The sequence below is a fragment of the Mustelus asterias genome, unplaced genomic scaffold (genome assembly GCF_964213995.1).
Source record: "Mustelus asterias unplaced genomic scaffold, sMusAst1.hap1.1 HAP1_SCAFFOLD_203, whole genome shotgun sequence".
NCBI lineage: Eukaryota > Metazoa > Chordata > Chondrichthyes > Carcharhiniformes > Triakidae > Mustelus > Mustelus asterias.
In genome coordinates, this window is record NW_027590193.1 from 97,407 (window position 1) to 120,942 (window position 23,536).

At 51.2% G+C, this 23,536-nt stretch overlaps 1 protein-coding gene across 1 annotated transcript in view; it reads left to right on the forward strand.

Annotated features, from left to right (window-relative positions):
- Positions 1–5,789: 5,789 nt before the first annotated feature.
- Positions 5,790–23,536, forward strand: part of LOC144485641 (striated muscle-specific serine/threonine-protein kinase-like) — a gene marked incomplete at its 5' end in the record, with an annotated part of 96,608 nt that continues 78,861 nt past the window's right edge. Inside the window, 5 exons of the mRNA XM_078203741.1 lie at positions 5,790–5,894; positions 10,474–10,678; positions 15,427–16,958; positions 19,996–20,142; positions 20,973–21,155. Of these exons, the coding sequence (XP_078059867.1) occupies positions 5,790–5,894; positions 10,474–10,678; positions 15,427–16,958; positions 19,996–20,142; positions 20,973–21,155 (2,172 nt within the window). The remainder of the gene's footprint in view (positions 5,895–10,473; positions 10,679–15,426; positions 16,959–19,995; positions 20,143–20,972; positions 21,156–23,536) is intronic.

Genomic DNA, 23,536 nt, shown 5'->3' on the forward strand with positions numbered 1-23,536 from the left:
TCTAGAACTCTCCCCCCACTCCCCCCCAACCGCCCCCAAAAACTGCTGAGGCTGATTTGAAAATGGAGCTTTCAACAATTTGACAGGGTTGATGTAGAAAACAAGTTCATTTGCAGGGGAGACCAAAACAGATAGAATTATAGGAACTAGAAGCAGGAGGAGGCCATTCGGCCCTTCGAGCCTGTTCCACCATTCATTTTGATCATGGATGATCATCAAATTCAATATCCTGATCCCCTCCTTCCCCCCATATCCCTCAATCCCTTTAGCCCCAAGAGCTATATCTAATTTCTTCTTGAAATCACACAACATTTTGGCTGCGACTACATTCTGTGGGAGTGAATTCCACACATTCACCACCCTCTGGGTGAAGAAATTTCTCCTCGCCTCAGTTCAAAAAAGTTTACTCCTTATCCTCAAACTATGACCCCTAGTTCTGGACTCCCCCACCATTGGGAACATTCTTTCTGAATCTATGCTGTCTAATCCTATTAGAATTTTATAAGTTTCTCTGAGATCCCCTCTCACTCTTCTAAACTCCAGTGAATGCAATCCTAATTGACTCAGACTCTCCTCATACGACAGACCTGCCATCCCAGGAATCAGCCTGGTAAACCTTCGCTGTACTCCCTCTATAGCAAGGACATCCTTCCTCAGATAAGGACACCAAAACCGCACAGAATACTCCAAGTGTAACCTCACCAACACCCTGTACAATTGCAGCAAACCATCCCTATCTCTATACTCAAATCCTCTCACTATGAAGGCCAACATACCGTTTGCCTTCTTTCCTGCCTGTTGTACCTGCGCGCTTACTTTCAGCGACTGATGCATGGGGACACCAAGGTCTCGTTGAGTATCCACCTCTCTCAATTTACACCCATTCAACCAATAATCAGTCTTCCTATTATTGCTACCAAAGTGGATAACCTCACATTTATCCACATTATGCTGCATCTGCCGTGCAGATGCCCACTCACTCAGCCTGTCTAAATCATGCTGAAGCATCTCTGCATCCTCCTCACAGCTCACCCTCCCACCCAACTTTGTATCATCTGCAAATTTGGAGATAATACATTCAGTTCCCTCTTCCAAATCATTAATAAATAATGTGAACAGTTGGGGTCCGAGCACAGATCCCTGCGGAACCCCACTAGGCACTGACTGGCAATCAGAAAAAGACCTATTTATGCCAACTCTTTGCTTCCTATCTGCTAACCAGCTTTCTATCCATCTCAAGACATTATCTGCAATCCCATGTGCTTTAACTTTACATAGTGGTCTGTTATATGAGGCCTTGTCGAAAGCCTTCCCGAAAGTCTAAATAAACTACATCCACCCTTCCCCTTGGTCAACTGTACTAGTTACAACCTCAAAAAATTCCAATCGATTAGTCAAGCATGATTTCCCTTTTGTAAATCCATGCTGACTTTGTCTGATTATACCACTGCCTTCCAAATGCTGAGTTATGAAATCCTTGATAATGGACTCGAGCAACTTCCCCAGTACTGATGTTAGGCTCACTGGTCTATAGTTCTCTGATTTGTCTTTACCTCCCTTTTTGAATAGTGGGTTTACACTAGCTACCCTCCAATCTGTAGGAACTTTTCCAGGGTCCAAAGAATTTTGGAAAATAGCCACCAATGGATCTACTATTTCCAGGGCCATTTCCTCAAAGTACTCTGGGATGAAGATTATCCGGACCTGGAGATTTATCCGCCTTCAATCCCATCAATTTTCCTAAAACCATTTCTCCACTGATGCTGATTTCCTTCAATTCCTCACTAAAACATGTTTCTCTCAGAACTTCAGGTACATTATTCATGTCTTCCTTTGTGAAGACTGAAGCAAAGGACAAATTTAATTCCTCAGCAATTACTTTATTCCCCGTTATGAATTCGCCCGTTTCTGACTGTAAGGGGCCTACATTCGTTTTTGTCAATCTTTTTCTCTATAAAAACTTTTACAGTCAGTTTTTATGTTCCCTGCTAGCTTACTTTCATACTCTATTTTGCCCTTCTTAATCAATCCCCTGGTCCTCCTTTGCTGAATTTTAAACTGCTCCCAATTCTCAGGCCTATTGCTTTTTCTTGCCAATTTGTTTGCGTCTTCCTTGAATCTGATACTATCTCTAATTTCCCTTGTAAGCCATGGTTTGGCCACAGTCCCCTTACCTGTCCATTAGATTTTAGTGATTTCTGTATCTGAAGCCCTGAATCTCGGAGCTCTTTCGCAGCTCCTGGCTTCCCTCCAATTGGAAAATAGGAATTGCAGGGAGCAGAGCATCTTGGAAGGAGCAGGGTTAAGGAGAGAGTCATATTTCAGATTGCCTCACAAGCTGCCCCGAGTTGGAACTCCCAGAGGGAGGCCTCGAGCCTGGTGTCGATGGAGTGAATGAGGCCGGACGCTGACTGATGGAATTGGTGAAATGTAGGACAGTCTTCGACACACGCACATTCCTCTTCACATTCGGACAGCCCCTCTCTCCCTCCCCGCCACCGTCCCCCTCAAACAAATCGATACCCTCCAGAATCTTTTCACAGAAAGAACTAGAAATTACATAAATAATTTCATTGTAAGAAATAAAACAGTGGAGACGGAGCGACAGGGGGAAAGGAAAATGGAGGGTGAGGGAATACACAAGAGAAAGACAGACTGACAGAGTCTCGGGGGCAGGTTGGGAGTTAAAACTGGGATGGAGAGAGGTCAGAGAGATAAGAACTAGGAGCAGGAGTAGGCCATCTGGCCCCTTGAGCCTGCTCCGCCATTCAACAAGATCATGGCTGATTTTTTTGTGGACTCAGCTCCACTTACCCGCCCGCTCACCATAACCCTTAATTCCTTTACTGTTCAAAAATTTATCTATCCTTGCCTTAAAAACATTCAATGAGGCAGCCTCAACTGCTTCACTGGGCAGGGAATTCCACAGATTCACAACCCTTTGTGTGAAGAAGTTCCTCCTCAACTCAGTCCTAAATCTGCTCCCCCTTATCTTGAGTCCTTGCCCCCTAGTTCTAGTTTCACCCGCCAGTGGAAACAACCTCCCTGCTTCTATCTTATCTAAAATAGAATATGAGATGGAGAGATTGACGGGAAAGAACAGGAGAGAAAGGTAGAGAGAAGGAGATAGAAAGAATGAGGGGGGGAGAGAAAGCAGAAGGAAGGGGAGAGAACATGGGAGGTGATGGGGGAGGCGGGTGAGTGAGAGAGGGATAATCAGATGGTGTGACTCTGAATAAAATAACTTGAATAAAGAGAGATTGGGAAGCCAAAGAGAGAAAGAGGGAGAAGGGCAGAGTGTGAGGGCAGAAAAGGAGAGAGAGAAGGGGAACGGGATGAAAACAAAATGATAATATGGAGCCACTTGCTTTCCAAGAGGGAGCTGACTTTCTCATCAGTCACCTGACTGGGAGCAGGAAGCTGTAACCATGGATTTATACTGAGGGGAGGATAACTCCGCCATTATTCCAAACCAGGACCAGCACATCTGCCCAGTCTAACATTTCCCAAAGGGATTGAGTTTGGAGTCTGATTGGGAAGAATTCTTCACCGTCTAAACTCTTCCCACTGGAATACACCAATTCATTCAGAGAAAGTTTCTGATGCAGAACCATTGGAAAGGAAGTGCTCTGGGATGGAGGCGGCACAGGGGTTGGGTTTAGGAGCCAGTGTGACGGGAGGTTGGCACCTCGAGTGAGGGTGTTGGCGGAGGGTGCAGTCCTCCTCATGGGGTCCCCTTGCAACAGGGCAGGTGGGGGAGGGGTGTAGCTTACACAGGGGTGGGGGGGAGGGGTGTAGCTTACACAGGAGTGGGAGGGAGGGGTGTAGTTTACACAGGGGTGGGGGGAGGGGTGTGGTTTACACAGGAGTGGGGGGGAGGGGTGTAGTTTACACAGGAGTGGGAGGGAGGGGTGTAGTTTACACAGGGGTGGGGGGAGGGGTGTGGCTTACACAGGGGTGGGGGGGGAGGGGTGTGGCTTACACAGGAGTGGGAGGGAGGGGTGGGGCTTACACAGGAGTGGGAGGGAGGGGTGGGGCTTACACAGGGGTGGGGGGAGGGGTGTGGTTTACACAGGGGTGGGGGGGGAAGGGTGTGGTTTACACAGGGGTGGGGGGGAGGGGTGTGGCTTACACAGGGGTGGGGGGAGGGATGTGGCTTACACAGGGGTGGGGGGGAGGGGTGTGGCTTACACAGGGGTGGGGGGGAGGGGTGTGGTTTACACAGGGGTGGGGGGGAGGGGTGTGGCTTACACAGGGGTGGGGGGGAGGGGTGTGGCTTACACAGGGGTGGGGGGGAGGGGTGTGGCTTACACAGGGGTGAGCTGCCACAACACACATGGAAGGAAGTGGTCATGTGATTGGAAAACAAACGTCAGTGTGGAGATGGAACGTTTGAACAGAGAAATGAAAGGGGGGTCTCATTAACTGTGGAAAATGGGAATCTCAGTGGGGGAGAGGCAATGGGATATTAATGAGTAAATAACTAAACGTAGTGACATAGGTTGATGAGGTCACTGGGGTGAATGAGGTCACTGGGGTGAATGAGGTCACTGGGGTGAATGAGGTCACTGGGGTGAATGAGGTCACTGGGGTGAATGAGGTCACTGGGAAAGAACAAATAAACTCCTGGGATTCATTCGCAAAAGGCTGGAGGAGGAATATAAATAGGTTGTCTAGAGCCTTGTTGAGAGCACCCTCGGAGTTACAGTGTGCAGTGCTGTCCTCCATACACTGAAAAAGATACACAGAACATGGGTAAGATGCAAAGCAAAGATCTACAAGGGCGACACCAGATCTGAGAGGTTATAACTATCAGGGGAAAGTGAACAGGCTTTTCTCCAGCGAAGATTGAGGGGTGACCTGATTGAGGTCTTTAAAATTCTGGCGGTGTTTGACAGACGTAGAGAAAGGAAATGTTTGCCTTTATCGGCCGGACTAGGTGGAGGAGCCAGCAAGAAAAAATATAAAACAGTCACTCGTAAATCCAGTCGGGAACTCGGGAGAAACATCTTTACCCAGAGAGTGGGGAGGATGCGGAACTCGCTCCCATGGGGGCGGTGGGGGGGGGGGGGGGGGGATGGGTGGTGGGGTGGGTGGGTGGAGGGGGGAGGGTGGGTGGTGGTGGGCGGGGGGGGGTGAATACATGGAGAGTCTGGAAACATGTTGAGGTAGAAAGGAATAGAATGATAGCTGGGCCTTACTCATTGGAGTTTAGAAGAATAAGAGGCGACCTTATTGAGACATATCGGATTCTCAGGGGGTTTGACAGGGTCGATGCTGAGAGGCTGTTTCCCCTTGTGGGAGAGTCTGGGACCAGAGGGCAGAATCTCAGAGTGAGGGGGTCGCCCATTGAAGACAGAGATGAGGAGGAATTTCTTCTCTCAGAGGGGAGTGAATCTGTGGAATTCTTTCCCGCAGAGGGCTGTAGAGGCTGGGTCATTCAGTATGTTCATGGCTGAGATAGAGAGATTTTTAATCAGTCAGGGAATCGAGGGTTATGGGGATAAGGCGGGAAAATGGAGTTGAGGATTATATCAGATCAGCCACGCTCTCATTGAACGGTGGAGCAGATTCGATGGGCCGAAGGGCCTACGTCTGCTGCTACATCTTGTGGTCTTCTGTTGACAGGAGGAGACTCACCTGGTATAATCTGTAGGATTGAGGGGTCTGTTTCTGCCTCCCCGCCCCCCCCCACTGTACCCCAGAGTCCATCACTTGTCTGTAGCCTCATTTTCTGTACATCCAGCAATTGTTTCTCTCCTGTGCTGAAGATCTTTATTTCGATCCAGACTCGGAGGAATGCGCTGAAGAGGAGACGTTTGAAACACAGAAGGCAGAAACCTCGGAGGGATTTCCGGACCCCCAGCAGCGGGCTGTCCAAAGAGTGCCTGCAGGTAGGTGCGAGGATTTTCACCCAGAGGGGCACCGAGGGCTCCAACAGAACAGAAGCAGCCACCTCGGAGTGTGCCTTCCCGCAAAACTCTGCCTCCTTCTCATAACTCACACCAAATCCCATTCACCCGTCGTCCCTGTGCTGACCCATGTGGACATGTTTATGAATGAGATTGGAACAGTGTAGGTTAGATGGGTTTTAGATTGGTTTCACTGGTCGGCGCAACATCGAAGGCCGAAGGGCCTGTACTGCGCTGTAATGTTCTATGACTCTGAGTCCAGCAAGGCATCCATTTAACACTTCTCCCTTCATGACCTCAACTCTGTGATCTCCTCCAATCCCGCAACGCTCCGAGATCCCTCTGCTTTGCCCAATTCCAGCCTCTTTTTAAAATGTAATCATTTCCTGGGACGTGGGCTGGGCCAGCATTTATTGCCCATCCCTAATTGCCCCTTGAACTGAGTGTCTCACTTGTCCATTTCAGAGGACAGTTAAGATTCACCCACATTGCTGTGGCTCTGGAGTCACATGTAGGCCAGACCGGGTAAGGACAGCAGATTTTGTGGGATGGCACGGGGGCACAGTGGTTAGCACCGCTGCCTCACAGCGCCAAGGACCCGGGTTCAATTTTGGCCTTGGGTGACGTCTGTGTGGATTTTGCACATTCTCCCCATGTCTGCGTGGGTTTCCTCTGGGTGATTGGCCATGCTAAATTGACCCTAGTGTCTGGGGATTAGCAGGGGAAATGCATGGGGTTACGGGAATAGGGTCTGGGTGGGATTGTGGTCGGTGCAGACTCGATGGGTCAAATGGTCTCCTTCTGCACTATAGGGATTCTGTGATTCTATGATTTCTTCCTCTAAAGGATATTGGTGAACCAATAGGTTCTTAACACAAGTGATGATAGTTGTCTTGGTTGCCATGACTGAGACTAGCTTTATAGAACAAAGAACAAAGAACAAAGAAAATTACAGCACAGGAACAGGCCCTTCGGCCCTCCAAGTCTGCACCGACCATGCTGCCCGACTTAACTAAACCCCCTACCCTTCCAGGGACCATAACCCTCTATTCCCATCCTATTCATGTATTTGTCCAGACCCCCCTTAAAAGTCACTACCGTATCCGCTTCCACTACCTCCCCCGGCAACGAGTTCCAGGCACCCACCACTCTCTGTGTAAAAAATCTGCCTCGTACATCTCCTTTAAACCTTGCCCCTCGCACTTTAAACCTGTGCCCCCTAGTAATTGACTCTTCCACCCTGGGAAAATAGCTTCTGACTATCCACTCTGTCCATGCCCCTCGTAATCTTGTAGACTTCTATCAGGTCGCCCCTCAACCTCCGTCACTCCAGTGAGAACAAACCAAGTTTCTCCAACCTCTCCTCATAGCTAATGCCCTCCATACCAGGCAACATCCTGGTAAATCTTTTCTGTACCCTCTCCAAAGCCTCCACATCCTTCTGGTAGTGTGGCAACCAGAATTGAACACTATATTCCAAGTGCGGCCTAACTAAGGTTCTATAAAGCTGCAACATGACTTGCCAATTTTTAAACTCAGTACCCCGGCCGATGAAGGCAAGCATGCCGTATGCCTTCTTGACTACCTTCTCCCCCTGCATTGCCACTTTCAGTGACCTGTGTACCTGTACACCCAGATCCCTTTGCCTATCAATGCTCTGAAGGGTTCTGCCATTTACTGTATATTTCCTATCTGTATTAGACCTTCCAAAATGCATTACCTCACATTTGTCCGGATATATTCCAAATTTATTAACTGAATCTAAATTCCACCAGCTGCCGTGGTGGGATTTGAACCCGTGTCCCCAGAGCATTAGCCTGGGCCTCTGGATTACTAACCCAGTAATTATTGTCTTAATATTTCCTCCTCTTACATATCCTTGATTTTTACCGCTCCACTTCTGGCAGCCGTGCTTTCAGCTGCCTAATCCCCGAGCTCTGGAATTCCCTCCATAAACCTCCCCACCTCACTCTGTGCCTTTAAGATGCTCCTTAAACCCCATCCCTTTGACCAAACCCTTGGTCACCTGTCCAACTATCTGATTATGTGTCTCAGCGTCACCTCAAAGATGCTCAAAGGAGCAATGACCCTTTCGTGTGACCTCAATGATTCCACACGTCCTTACACAACGTTCTTTTGATTTGACTCCGTGGTCCACGCGAGTTTATTGTTTTAACGTTCTCTGGGTGTGGGTGCTGCTGCCAGAATTGGAATTTCTGTCTCACCCGTTATTTTCGAGTGGGTTGGGGGCACTGGGAGGTGATGGTAAAACATTTTTAACTGCTGGGGTGCTTTGCAGTGGTTTTGATGGACCTGTGTGTGTTCACGGGACCATAGAACCATAGAAAGGTTACAGCACAGAAGGCCATTCTGCCCATTGTGTCCTTGCCAGCCCGAGGATACCCATGTTCCCCTTCTACTGCGTCTCTCTGTCTTCACCCCTTATGCGGTCTGCTGTGGCTTTGTGGATGGAGTTCTTGCCTCCGAGCCAGAGGGTTGTGGGTTGGGGTGCCCCACTCCAGCTGCTCCTGGTGTGGTATGGAGCGAGTGCATCACCCCCCTACCTGCTGTCTTTCAGATCCTGTCTGACCCCTCAGGAGGTCAAAGATCCCACGGCACCATTTTGAACCGAAGCAGGGGAAACTCGTTCCCTGGCCAATACTTTTCCCTCAACCAACATCATGAAGACAGATTATCTGGTTAGGGTTAGGGTTATCTCATCACCATTGTGGGATCTTGCTGTGTGTAAATTGGCTGCCACTTTACAAGTAAGTGTTATTGTCTGTATTGGAGTTTAGAAGAGTGGGAGGTGACCTTATTCAAACATATAAGATCCAGTAGGGGCTCGACAGAACGGATGGTGAGATGTTTTCACTAATGGAAGAGTCTTGAACAAGGGGACATAGCTACAAGATAAAGAGTCATAGAGTCATAGAGGTTTACAGCATGGAAACAGGCCCTTCAGCCCAACTTGTCCACGCTGCCCAGTTTTTACCACTAAGCTAGTCCCAATTGCCGGCATTTGGCCCATATCCCTCTATACCCATCTTACTTGTGTAACTGTCTAAATGCTTTTTAAAAGACAAAATTGTACCCGCCTCTACTACTACCTCTGGCAGCTTGTTCCAGACACTCACCACCCTCTGTGTGAAAAAAATTGCCACTCTTAACCCTTCTGTATCTCTCCCCTCTCACCTTAAACCGATGCCCTCTAGTTTTAGACCCCACTACCTTTGGGGAAAGATATTGACCATCGAGCTGATCTGTGCCATTCATTATTTTACAGATTTCTATAAGGTCACCCCTCAGACCCCTGGGCTCCAGAGAAAAAAGTCCCATCTATTCAGCCTCTCCCTATAACTCAATCCATCAAGTCCCAGTAGCATCCTAGTAAATCTTTTCTGCACTCTTTCTAGTTTAATAATATCCTTTCTATAATAGGGTGACCAGAACTGCACACAGTATTCCAAGTGCGGCCTCACTAATGTCTTGTACAACTTCAACAAGACTTCCCAACTCTTGTTGGCTGATTATTTAAAACTGAAGTGTGTAGAACGTTCTTCTCACAGAGGGTGATGAATCTCTGGAATTCTCTGCTCCAAAGGGTGATGAAGGCTGGATCATTAGAAGTATTCAAAGTGGAAATGGATAAATAGGTTATATAAATAGATAAATGGATAGATAGGTTTAGGAATAGAGGGCGACGGGGAAATGGCACAGAAAAGGAACTGAGGCCGGCTTTCATCAGCCATGATCATTGAAACATAGAAGATAGGAGCAGGAGGAGGCCATTCGGCCCTTCGAGGCTGCTCCACCATTCATCACCATCATGGCTGATCATCCAACTCAATAGCCTAATCCTGCTTTTTCCCCATAACCTTTGATCCCATTCGCCCCAATTGCTATATCCAGCCGCCTCTTGAATACATTCAATGTTTTGGCATCAACTACTTCCTGTGGTAATGAATTCCACAGGCTCACACTCTTTGGGGAAGAAATGTCTCCTCAACTCCGTCCTAAATGGTCTACCCCGAATCCTCAGACTGTGACCCCTGGTTCTGGACTCCCCCACCATCGGGAACATCCTCCCTGCATCTACCCTGTCCAGTCCTGTTAGAATTTTATAAGTCTCTATGAGATCCCCCCTCATTCGTCTGAACTCCAGCGAAAACAATCCTAACCGAGTCAATCTCTCCTCAAACATCAGTCCCGCCATCCCCGGAATCAGCCTGGTAAACCTTCGCTGCACTCCCTCGAGAGCAAGAACATCCTTCCTCAGAAAAGGAGACCAAAACTGCACACAATACTCTCGGTGTGGCCTCACCAAGGCCCTGTATAATTGTATTGAGTTGGCTTGAAGGGCCGAATGGTCTACTCCTGATTCTATTCCTTGTGTTGTTGTGAAGCACGTTGGGATGTCCCAGGTTTGTGAAGGGTGGTGTAGCAATGTCTCTCTCTAGGATTGCCCCCGCAGCGTTCTGCAGCCCCTCCCCGGGGGTTGGAGTCAGGAACTGATGTCACTAACTCTCTTCTTTCATCCTTTTGTCTACTCTCTAAGAAGGTGAATTTGAGAGTTTCACAGACACCACCCCGGAGAGCACACCCTCCTCGCTGTGGACCGCCCCCGATCAGCTGGTACCCTCGGGACACCCAGGCACAGGCCATTCGCCGGTGGACACTCGGAGCGTGCCGGGAGGAGGACGGAAAGAGGAGGGAGAATTCAGAGTCAGTCTTCGCCAGGACAGTCCAGCGTCGGAGGCCGCCAGGCAAGCAGCCAATGCTGAGATCAGGCACCTAGGGGTGGAGCCACTAATTCGAGCGTCTCGTTCTAATCTGGCCTATAGTAGCTGGGGGTCGGAAGACAGCTTGTCTGTTGCTAGTGATGCGTACGGGAGCATGTTCAGCCTGTATAGAGGGAAAGCCTTGTCGATACCTGCGTAAGTACAACACTCCTTCTGGAGTCAATCCCTCTCCACCCACCCTCCAAACATCTTCATCCAGAAGACCACCTTTCATTCTGGGGGAGTGGTTTCCATTTTTATCCAGGTTTCCATTCTCTCTCTCTCTCCCTCTCTCTCCTTCCCTCCCTCCCTCCTCCCCTCCCTCCCTCCTTCCCTGCCTCTCTCCCTCCCTCTCTCTCCTTCTCCCTCCTTCTCCCTCACTCCCTCTCCCTCGCTCTCCCTCCCTCCCTCTCCATCGCTCTCACTCCCTCCCTCCCTCTCCCTCCCTCTCTCTGCCCCTCCCTCTCCCTCCCTCGCCCTCCCTCTCTCTTTCCCTCTCCCTCCCTCTCCCTCTCTCTCCCTCTCTCTCCCACTCCCTCCCTCTCCCTCCCTCTCTCCCTCCCTCTCTCTCCTTCTCCCTCCTTCTCCCTCCCTCCCTCTCCCTCGCTCTCCCTCCCTCCCTCTCCATCGCTCTCACTCCCTCCCTCCCTCTCCCTCCCTCTCTCTGCCCCTCCCTCTCCCTCCCTCGCCCTCCCTCTCTCTTTCCCTCTCCCTCCCTCTCCCTCTCTCTCCCTCTCTCTCCCACTCCCTCCCTCTCCCTCCCTCTCCCTCCCTCCCTCCCTCTCTCTCCCTCCCTCCCTCCCTCTCTCTCCCTCCCTCCCTCCCCCTCCCTCCCTCCCTCTCCCTCCCTCTCCCTCCCTCCCTCTCTCTCTCTCCCTCTCTCTCCCTCTCTCTCCCTCTCTCTCCCTCTCTCTCCCTCCCTCCCTCTCTCTCCCTCTCTCTCCCTCTCTCTCCCTCCCTCTCCCTCCCTCTCTCTCCCTCCCTCCCTCTCTCTCCCTCTCTCTCCCTCCCTCCCTCCCTCTCTCTCCCTCTCTCTCCCTCTCTCTCCCTCCCTCCCTCTCTCTCCCTCTCTCTCCCTCCCTCTCCCTCCCTCTCCCTCCCTCCCTCTCCCTCCCTCTCTCTCCCTCCCTCCCTCTCTCTCCCTCCCTCCCTCTCCCTCCCTCCTTCCGCCCCACTGAATTTTTCAGACATTTTATGCAGGAACTCCCTTTATTTTTTCACTGTCTGCTGCAAATTATTTTTCCATGATCCTTTTCATATTTCCCCCCAGATTGTGAAAACAGTAACTTTTTGAGGAACTCAATTTCTTGATCAAAGTTAATGACAGCCAGGTGTTTACAAGTTGTTGCTGGGATGTGTGCCAGACCCAGCGTTCATTCTCCATCCGCAACTGCCCCTGGAGAAGGTGGTGCTGAGCTGCCTTCTTGAACCCGCCGCAGTCCGTGTGGTGTAGGTACATCCACGCTGCTGTTAGGGAGGGAATTCCAGGATTTGACCCAACGACAGTGATATATTTCCAAGTCAGGATGGTGAGTGGCTTGGAGGGGAACTTGCAGGTGGTGGTGTTCCCATGTATCTGCTGCCCTTGTCCTTCTAGATGGAAGTGGTCATGGGTTTGGAAGGTGCTGTTGAAGGATCTTTGGTGAATAGCTGTGGTGCATCTTGGAGACAGTACATGTTGCTCCTTTGGATATATAGATTAATGACTTGGTTTTTGTATACAGGCCAGCAATACACAGCACAGAAATGATACCAAATATTGATCTGTAACAAACACTGAGGTTAGGAACAGACTTCAGGAAGTTGTCAGCAGAATAGTGGAGACGTGGCGAGTGCAACTTAGAATCATAGAATCCCTACAGTACAGAGGGAGGCCATTCAGCCCACTGAGTCTGCACCACAATCCCACCCAGGTCCTATCCCCTTAGCCTCACGTATTTATTCCCCTGACACTAAGGGGCAATTTAGCATGGCCAATCTACCTAACGTGCACATCTTTGGACTGTGGGAGGAAACCGGAGCACCCGGAGGAAACCCACGCAGACACGGGGAGAACGTGCAGACTCCACACAGACAGTGACCCAAGCCGGGAATCGAACCCGGGTGCCTGGCGCTGTGAGGCAGCAGTGCTAACCCACTGTGCCAACGTGCCACCTGAAAGTATAAAGAGGTGTGTTTCGGTGGGGAGAATGAGGTGCGATAATCTGAACTAAACGGGAGAGTTTTAAACCAGGTGCAGGAACAGAGGGACCTGGTGGTGTCTGGACACAAATCGATGAAGCTGGCAGAACGAGGTGAGAAGGGTTTTAAACAAGGATGTTGGATTCACAGAATCTTTACTGTGCAGAAGGAGAAGAAGACTCGATGGGCCAAATGGCCTCCTTCTGCACTGTCAGGATTGCATGAATTCTTCAGAGAACCAGGGGCAATACGAGGCAACATTTATTACCCAGCGAGTTGTTGTGACCTGGGAGGCACTGCCTGAAAGGACGGTGGAAGCAGATTCAAGCGGGACTTTCAACAAGAGGAATCGGAGGAATGCTGGAAATAATTGCAGGGTTCTGGGAAAGAGCAAGGGAGGGAATCAGATGGGCTGAACGGCCTCCTCTGCGGCATCGTTCTATCAGGCTGCAGGGTCAGTGCTGGGAGAGGGAAAGAGGGTTGAGTGTGAGAGACTGTAGCACGGATTAAAGCATCTGTAAATGAGAAAGGAATCGAGTTCCCTTCTGGTTAATGATCCTTTGTCTCAGACTTTCTCCTTTTGGTTTTTCTGCTCTCTGTTCACTGGACACGTCAGAGGCCTTCCACCCCCAGCTCCTGCATGACCTCACTAACCTCGCTGCTGCATCTTGACCTGTGTGTCTCTGGGTGACGGGTTTTAAACAGGCCGTTCTTCACTGAGGTGCCACTGCTGATGTCCACAACCACCATATTGTTTATTATATCGCCTGGATCTGCGCAGAAACTACCCTCGTTCCCATGTGTGTAACTGTTCGTTCTCTCTCAGTCCTTTAATACGTCGACTCCGTGTGATCACTCTGGCTTCCAGTTCCTTGATGTGGAGATGCCGGCGTTGGACTGGGGTAAACACAGTAAGAAGTTTAACAACACCAGGTTAAAGTCCAACAGGTTTATTTGGTAGCAAAAGCCACACCTGAAGAAGGGGCTTAGAGCTTCGAAAGCTTGTGTGGCTTTTACTACCAAATAAACCTGTTGGACTTTAACCTGGTGTTGTTAAACTTCTTACTGTTCCTTCTGCAGCTTTGTAAGAAGTCTCACAACACCAGGTTAAAGTCCAACAGGTTTATTTGGAATCACGAGCTTTCAGAGCGCTGCTCCTTCATTACTTGCCTGAGGAAGGAGCAGCACTCCGAAAGCTCCTGATTCCAAATAAACTTGTTGGACTTTAACCTGGTGTTGTGGGACTTCTTACTGTGTTTACCCCAGACCAACGCCGGCAACTCCACATCATTCTGCAGCTTTGTTTACTTTCCTCTGAGTCCAAACCCAGGATTAACTGATCAAGTAGAGTGAGCATCAGTAGTAAACGGACTCACGTAATCAAACACACAACAATTGGACATTGCACCAAACGGCACAGGATGCCACCTGGACCATCACAGGGCCCCAGAATCAGCCACGCCCATGTCTCTGTGTAACACCAACAGGGACTCGGTTGGTCACATAGTCTCCTTGCCAGTGCTGGTTAACGTTAGCGACAGCCGGGGTCCAGAGAGGAGCCAGGGTCCAGGGAGCAGCCGGGGTCCAGAGAGCGGCCGGGGTTCGGGGAGTAGCCGGGGTCCAGAGAGGAGCCGGGGTCCAGAGAGGAGCCGGGGTCCAGGGAGGAGCCGGGGCTCAGAGAGTAGGGAGCCGCTCCCTCGGAGCCAGAGAGTCATAGCTACAAGTCCCACTCCAGGGGACACAATCCAGACCAACACACCCAGGATTCCAGTGCCGTACTCAGGGGGTGTCACACTGTCGGGGGGGGGGGGTATCATCTTTTAGGTGAGGTGCAATTCATAGAATCCGATAGAATTTCATTGAATCCTTACATTGCAGAAGCAGGCCATTCAGCCCATCGAGTCTGCACCGTCTCTCTAACAGAGCCCTCACCCCGCCCTATCCCTGTAACCCCACACACTTACCATGGCCAATCCCCCTAACCAGCACATCTTTGGACTGTGGGAGGAAACCGGAGCACCCGGAGGAAACCCACGCAGACACGGGGAGAACGTGCAAACTCCGCACAGACAGTGACCCGAGGCTGGAATTGAACCCGGGTCCCTGGCGCTGTGAGGCAGCAGTGCTAACCACTGTGCTGCCGTCCTATCTCTTTCCAAATAGGCAGTCAGAACGTCAGATATAGGAGCAGAAGCAGACCATTCGGCCCATCGAGTCTGCTCCGCCATTCAATAAGATGATGACTTATCTAATGTGATAATCCTCAACTCCACTTTCCTGCTTTAGCCCCATAACCCTCGATTCCCTGACCGATTAAATATTTGCGCGAGTTGGTGATCAGGTCCCTGGGATATGAGTGAACTCTGAGCCCTTCAGTGTCAGCACATTGCAATCTCTTCCTGGATAGTGCGCTGCCTGATCCTGGCGCTGATTAAAGGTGGGAACATTGGACTGGTCATTGTCGAGTGGCGCACTGGTGAAGAATGTTCCGGAATCCCCTCGCTCACACAGGCACCTTTAAGTGATTTGTCTCTCGTCTCCTTTCCTTCCAGGGATCTTTGTGAGACCACGTTCGTGAGGAGTCAGCTGGACAGCGCCCTCGAGCCCCCCCTCAAGTGGGAGACCATGGCCCAGAACCAGGGCTCGCAGCAAGGAGCCCCCAGGACAACTGGACTCCCTCCGACCTCCCTGAAAACCCGGCCTGCCAGCCCCAAAGCCTCCCGCGCCGGCCTACCCCAGCCGACGACCCCGCTGACCCCGCGCCGGAAACTCTCCACACCCGCCGAGTACCGGGACACCGTCCCTTCGGAGTACGAGGACAAGGTCAAGAGGCCGAAGGTGTGGCCTGGCGCGGGCGACCAGCTGGCGGTGCTGGAGCAGACGCGGAGGGCCAGCTCGTGTAGCACCTCGCCCACGCACTCCCGCTCGGGCTCCAGAACCTTCGACAGGATGAGGTACCTGGAGACGTTCCCCGAGAGGAGGCGGAGCTTCGAGCTGGCGGACGGGCAGCCCTGGCCCGGCTTCCGGAAGTCCCGGTCATTCGATCACGCCGACCAGCGGGAAGGCAGGGGAAGGCCGTCCTTCTCGGACCTGCTGGAGAGCGAGGGGCGCGGGCTGCTGCGGGCAGACAGCGGCAGCGCCGAGCAGAAGCGTTTGTTCTTCCGGCAGAAGGCGGCCTCCTTCGACGAGCGGGGAAAGTACGCCTCCCGGGCTCGCGACGTCGAGCTCAAGATCTCGGAGGAGTTGAGCCGCATCAAAAAGACCGCCATGTGCTCAGCGGTGAGGCCGGTGCTGAGGTCCCCCGTCCTGGAACGCGCCGTGAACCGCGAGCTCTCCTCACGGAAAGCCTTGACTGTTCAGCGGATCGAGCCTCTCTCCATCAAGGTGCTGCAGTGGCCGGGCCTGCGGAGTCCCGAGAGAACTCAACCTGAGCCCACGCCCTCGTCCGTCCCCCGCAAGCCTCTGCAGAGAGGCCTGGCCACCGTCACCGGCGAGTCGGAGGATCTGGAATCCCTCCGCAGAGAGAAGGCCAGAGCACAAGAGGCGGCAACCAATCACTTTGATCAACGGTCGGGGCGGGAGGGGACAGGAGAACAACCAACGCAAAGTCCGCAGCCTCCAACTCAACCTCCGAGTCACCCCCAACCTGTCCTGGAGAGAGTCGAGAAGGTAACTTCAAGTTCCGAGTCGCGAGCCCCAATCACCATCTCTCTGGCAGGCCGGGACAAGCCGGAAGCCCCTGCAGAGGGCAGGTGGAAGGTCAGAGCGCCATCGCCCCATTTCAGGGAGGCCACTGATTCGCTCAAGGCCGGGCTGGAGCGCCTGGAGGGCGCCAGATTGGAGCTGCAGCCAGGCGACGCTGCCCCACAACTAGGCCTCGCCCCCCTCAGCCCCGCCTGCGCCACAGTCACACGGGGCCCCGGCACCCCCATCCACCCGGGCCTGAAAACCGCAGTCAGCGAAAAGAAAGACACAGAAACGGGGGATTTGAAAGGAGAGACCAGACCGTTACTGCGGGAGAAATCAGGCCGGAAAACTCCCAGAGGAAAATCCAAGAAATCTCGCCCCACGTCTCCGGAGCTCGGTAAGGAGAACCGCTCGAGAGTCTTGCTGTAACTCACCGTCCAAACTCAGTTGTTTAACTAATAGCTCTGACGAATGGTCATCCGGACTGGAAACGTCAGCTCTATTCTCTCTCCTCACAGATGCTGCCAGACCTGCTGAGATTTTCCAGCATTTTCTGTCTTTGTTTCAGATTCCAGCACCCGCAGTAATTCGCTTCGATTCATTATAATAGCCATTGTATCCCATTCTTAGCAGTATTCTCACTGGGATACTGTGGGCTTTATACAGGAGATTCACTGGGGGAGTTTTTTGAAGTTTATTTAGTATTTGTCACATGTAGGCTAACATTAACACTGCAATGAAGTTACTGAGAAAATCCCTTAGTCGCCTGTTCAGGTAGACTGAGGGAGAATTTAGCATGGCCAATTCACCTGGCCACCACGTCTTTCAGACTGTGGGAAGAAACTGGAGCACCCGGAGGAAACCCCCGCAGACACGGGGAGAACGTGCAGAGTCCGCAGTGACCCAAGGCTGGGAATCGAACCCCGGGTCCCTGGCGCTGTGAGGCAGCAGTGCTAACCACTGTGCCACCGTCCAGGAGGTTCACTGGGATAGAATGAGCTATATACTTACAATTTACTGGGGCACAGTGTGAAATATTGGAGATATACTGTGATACAAAGGGATATACACAGGATATTGACTGCGATTACAGTGGGGTATGTACTGGAGGTTCAAACGCAGCATGGTGAGTGGCTTGGAGGGGAACTTGCAGCCCGTGGTGTTCCCAGGTATCTGCTGTCCATGTCGGTAGTGGTGGTGGGTTTGGAAGGTGCTGCCTAAGGAGCCTTGGTGAGTGGCTTCCGAGCATCTTGTAGATGGTACACACGGCAGCCACTGCATTGGTGGTGGAGGGAGTGAATGTTTATGGTGATGGATGGGGTGCTAATCAAGCGGGGCTGCTTTGTCCTGGATGGCGTTGAGCTTCTCAGGTGTTGTTGGAGCCGCACCCATCCAGGCAAGTGGAGAGTGTTCCACCACTGGTAGGAATATGGGGAAAATATTTGGAATCAGTGAGTTGTGATCTGGAAGGCACTGCCTGAGAGGGCGGTGGAAACAGACTCAGTAATAACTTTCCAAAGGGAATTGGATAAATATTTGAAATGGAAAAAAAGAAATTGCAGGACTCTGAGGAAAGAACAGAGTGGGATTAATTCCCACAGGGTAAAGTTTGGGCGGCACAGTGCTTAGCGCTGCTGCCTCACAGCACCAGGGTCCCGGGTTCGATTCCCGACTTGGGTCACCGTCTGTGTGGAGTTTGCACGTTCTCCCCGTGTCTGCGTGGGTTTCCTCCCACAGTCTGAAAGACGTGCTGGTTAGGGTGCGTTGGCTGTGCTAAATTCTCCCTCAGTGTACCCCGAACAGGCGCCGGAGTGTGGCCTCTAGGGGATTTTCACACTAACTTCATTGCAGTGTTAATGTAAGCCTTACTTGTGACACTAATAAATAAAGTTAAACTTAAAAACTGAATTGGAAAGCTCTCCCTCAGGGCTGGCACAGGTACGATGGGCTGAATGGCCTCCTTCCGTGCTGCATCGCTCTGTAATGCGATAAAGAAAAGCACATATGTAGGGATTTCAGAAACAGAAAACTAACATTGAGGATGTTTACTGTGCTTGGTGTGATGGCAATAAGTTCAAAGGTTCAAAACTCGCTCAGTGGTGGAGTGTGAGTTGGGGCCTTTTAAAAAAATTTAGTCATGGTTTTCTTAAAGTTTATTTATTAATTCGTATCACAAGTAAGGCTTGCATTAACACTGCAATGAAGTTACTGTGAAAATCCCCTAGTCGCCACACTCCGGCGCCTGTTCGGGTACACTGAGGGAGAATTTAGCACGGCCAATGCACCCTAACCAGCACGTCTTTCAGACTGTGGGAGGAAATCTTAGAAATCTTAGAAACCCTACAGTGCAGAGAAAGGCCATTCGGCCCAACGAGTCTGCACCGACCACAATCCCACCCAGGCCCTACCCCATATCCCTACATATTTACCCACTAATCCCTCTAACCTAAGCATCCCAGGACACTAAGGGCAATTTTAGCATGGCCAATCAACCTAACCCGCACATCTTTGGACTGTGGGAGGAAACCGGAGCACCCGGAGGAAACCCACGCAGACACGAGGAGAACGTGCAAACTCCACACAGACCGTGACCCAAGCCGGGAATCGAACCCGGGACCCTGGAGCTGTGAAGCAGCAGTGCTAACCGCTGTGCTACCAGGAAACTGGAGGAAACCCACGCAGACACGGGGAAAATGTGCAGACTCCACACAGACATTGATCTGAGGCTGGCACTGAACCCAGTTCCCTGGCACTGTGAGACAGCAGTGCCAACCATTGTGCCACCATTGGGATGTGGGTGTCGCTGGGCTGGGTCAGCATTTATTGCCCATCCCTAATTCCCCCTTGAACTGAGTGTCTCGCTCGGCCATTTCAGAGGGCAGTTAAGAATCAACCACATTGCTGTGGCTCTGGAGTCACATGTAGGCCAGACCGGGTAAGGACGGCAGATTTCCTTCCCTAAAGGACATTAGTGAAACAGATGGGTTTTCCCGACAATCAACAATGGTTTCATGGTCATTGTTAGCCTTTCATTCTCGACTTTTATTAATTCAAATTTCACTTTCTACCCTGGTGGGATTTGAACCCGGGTCCCCAGAGCATTACCCTGGATCTCTGGCTTGCTAGCCCAGTGACAATACCGCTGCGTCACTGCCTTCCATGCCTGAATCCTGCTGCATTGGGGGGAAAGGGCAGGAAGGCAGCTTACGATTGTGGTCATGGTTGGGGGGGGGGAAGGAGTTGGGTGTGGGTGGGAGGGGCCGCATTGGGGTTTCAGAGAGCTCTGACCTAACTCAAAGTGTACGCAGCTAAACTATCGCTACCCTTTCTCCCATTTCCACAACCAGTGCCCCAGTGAAGCCCAGGATAAAGATCTTTGCCTGAATCCCATCACCCTGCCTTGCATTAACTCTGGCTGGTCTTCCTTCCCGCAGCAGAATCGTCAGATGATTCCTACGTGTCGGCCGGTGAAGACCCTCTGGAGCCACCGGTGTTCGAGATCAGTATCGCTGACACATTGGTCACTGTCGGAGCGTCTGTGCTTTTAAAATGTATCGTCACGGGAACCCCCATTCCGCAAGGTAAGACACAAGACAACTCGCTCATTCCAGGTATCAATCTAGTGAACCTCCACCGACTGCCTCCAACACATTTACATCCTTCCTCAAGTCAGGAGACCAAAACTCCACACAGGTGTGGTCTCATCCCAATGCCCTGTGGAACTGAAGCATAACATGCTCACTGATATGTTCAATTCCTCTCACAAATAAAGGACAACATTCCAATAGCCTTCTTGATTACCAAACATGTGCGGGTTAAGTTGATTGGCCATGCTAAATTGACCCAAGTGTCAGGGGGATTAGCAGGGTAAATGTGTAGGGTTATGGGAATAGGGTCTGGGTGGGATTGTGCTCGGTACAGACTCGATGGGCTGAATGGCCTCTTTCTGCACTGTAGGGTTCTATGATTCTATGTGGCTGGAGCTTCCAGCTGTCGCTGACAGTTGGGCTGACTGGCAGTTCCAGTGGAGGGGTCGGCCTGTTGGATTAGGTCACGGTGAGGGGTCCAGGTACCCTAACCCGTGTACCTTTGGAGTGTGGGAGGAAACCGGAACCCCTGGAGGGAACCCACGCAGACACGGGGAGAACGTGCAGACTCCGCACAGACAGTGACCCGAGCCGGGAATCGAACCCGGGACCCTGGCGATGTGAAGCAGCGGTGCTAACCACTGTGCCACCGTGCCGGGAATCGAACCCAGGACCCTGGCGATGTGAAGCAGCGGTGCTAACCACTGTGCCACCGTGCCGGGAATCGAACCCGGGTCCCTGGCGATGTGAAGCAGCGGTGCTAACCACTGTGCCACCGGGATTTATTCATTCATTCATTGACTTTTCTTTGTCACCCTGAACAGTCTCTTGGAAGAAAGACGGTGAGCTGCTGAAGACAAGCCAGACACACGTCCTGAAAGCGGAAGGTGAGAGGCACACTCTGTTCATCCCGTCTGCAAGCACTCTGGATGGCGGTCTGTACTCCGTCAGCGCGGCCAACGAGGTGGGGCTGGCCAGCTGCTGCGCCTCTGTCCAGGTCCGAGCAGGTAAGTGACCGACAGCAAGCAAAGGCCTTGCATTTGTGTAGTGCCTGCCACATCCTCGGGATGCTCCTTCACAACATAGGATGACATCAAATCTGCAGCTACGTAGCCTAGCCAATCCATGTCAGTGTTTAGGCTGCACATGAGCCTCCTCACACCTTCCCCCACCCCCCCCCCCCCACTCCCCACAACCCATCTCCACTTCATCACAACCCATCACATAACCTCCTCTCGCTCACCCTCCCCTGTGTGTTTGTCCAGTTTCCCCGTAAACCCCGTTGTTCATCTCAATCAGCCTCTGTGGTGGCGAGTTCCACATTCTCTCCACCCTCTGACTTTCATCCTGCTTTTCCTCCCGATCGGATTTGTTAGTGACTATTCTATATCGATGGTTTCCAGTTCCTTCCAGGTCCATTCCTCTGCAAGCAAAAGTAACATGTCCAGGCATTGCAACCTTTTTGAATAAACACCAGCATGGGGGGCAGTAGCTCCCGGGTGTACTCACCATGGCAACATCTCGACCAACCAGAAACCGACTGACCAACCAATCAGCACCCCCTTTTTCTCGTGCGGTATCAATTGTTGTTCCCTTTTGAAATTTGGTATTCTTGCGTCTGTCCTGATGAGTGCAAGAGGAAAAGCTTCGACAGCACGTCTCTTTTTCAGCGACACTGAGGTTTCTGTTACCAAACGACCATTTGCATTTATATAGCGCCTTTCAGAGAGCGAAGCAATCCCGGCTCAGTTGATGGCTGAGATCGAGAGATCTTTGATGGGTAAAGGTGTTGATGGAACCAGAGCAGTTGAATGGAGTTACAAACAGGTTGGACATGGATTAGTGAGGGTGGAGGAATTCCATTCTCAGCTGCTTCTCGGAAAGGAGGACAATAACAGAGACATTCTGATAAATATCCCTAGGCTCGGTCAAAGTGGTCGACTTTAAGCAATGGCTTAAAGGAGGAGATCTTTAATAAACAATTGAATAAAATAGCCAGGTAATTTGCTTTTAGTCATGTTGTTTAACAGTGTGGAGATGCCGGCGTTGGACTGGGGTGGGCACAGTAAGAAGTCTCACAACACCAGGTTAAAGTCCAACAGGTCTATTTGGAATCATGAGCTTTCAGAGCGCTGCTCCTTCATCAGGTGAGTGGAGGTTAGTTCACAAACACGGCCAACCTCCACTCACCTGAGGAAGGGGCAGCGCTCCGAAAGCTCATGATTCCAAATAAACCTGTTGGACTTTAACCTGGTGTTGTGAGACTTCTTACTGTGATGTTTGAGGGATGAACCATAGAATCCCTACAGTGCAGAAGGAGGTCATTTGGCCCATCCAGTCTGCACCAATTCTCCAAAAGAACATGTAACCCAGAGCCTAACCCCACATATTTACCATGGCCAACCCACCCAGGGAGAGGCGATGGTCGAGTGGTATTATCGCTAGACTATTAATCCAGAAACTCAATTAATGTTCTGGGGACCCGGGTTCGAATCCCATCACGGCAGATGATGGAATTTGAATTCAATAAACAATATCTGTAATTTAGAATCTACTGATGACCATGAAACCATTGTCGATTGTCGGGAAAACCCATCTGAGTCACTAATGTCCTTTAGGGAAGGAAATCTGCCGTCCTTACCCGGTCTGGCCTACATGTGACTCCAGAGCCACAGCAATGTGGTTGACTCTCAACTGCCCTCTGAACAAGGGCAACTAGGGATGGGCAATAAATACTGGCCAACCAGCGATGCCCACGTCCCATAAATGAATAATTAAAAAAAAATAACCTACACATTGTGGGCACTAAGGTGCAGTTTAGCATGGCCAATCCAACTAACCTGCATATCTTTGGACTGTGGGAGGAAACCGGAGCACCCGGAGGAAACCCACGCAGATGCGGGGAGACTCCGCACAGACAGTGACCTAAGCCGGGAACCGAACCCGGGTCCCTGGCGCAGTGCTAACCACTGTGCCGCCCAATGAATATCTGTCCAGGACTCTAGGGAGAACTCGCCTGTTCTTTTTTGAGATAGTGCCTTGGGTACTTGTCTGAATTTATAAGTTTATTGCGTCCAGTTCTGGTCACCATACTTTAGGAAGGATGTGAGCGTCCAAAGAGGATGCGGAGGAGATTTACTAGTTCCAGGGATGAAGGGATTTTAGTTACGAGGTGAGGTTGGAGAAGCTGGGGTTATTCTCCTTGGAGCAGAAGAGACTGAGGGGAGATTTGACAGAGGTGGACAAGATTACAACAGATTTAGGTAGAGTGGATAAAGAAAACTCTTTCCATTGGCTGATGGTACAAGGACAAGGGGACACAGATTGAAGATTTTGTGCAATAGACACAGGGAGAGATTTGAGGAAGAACCTTTTTACCAGCGAGTTG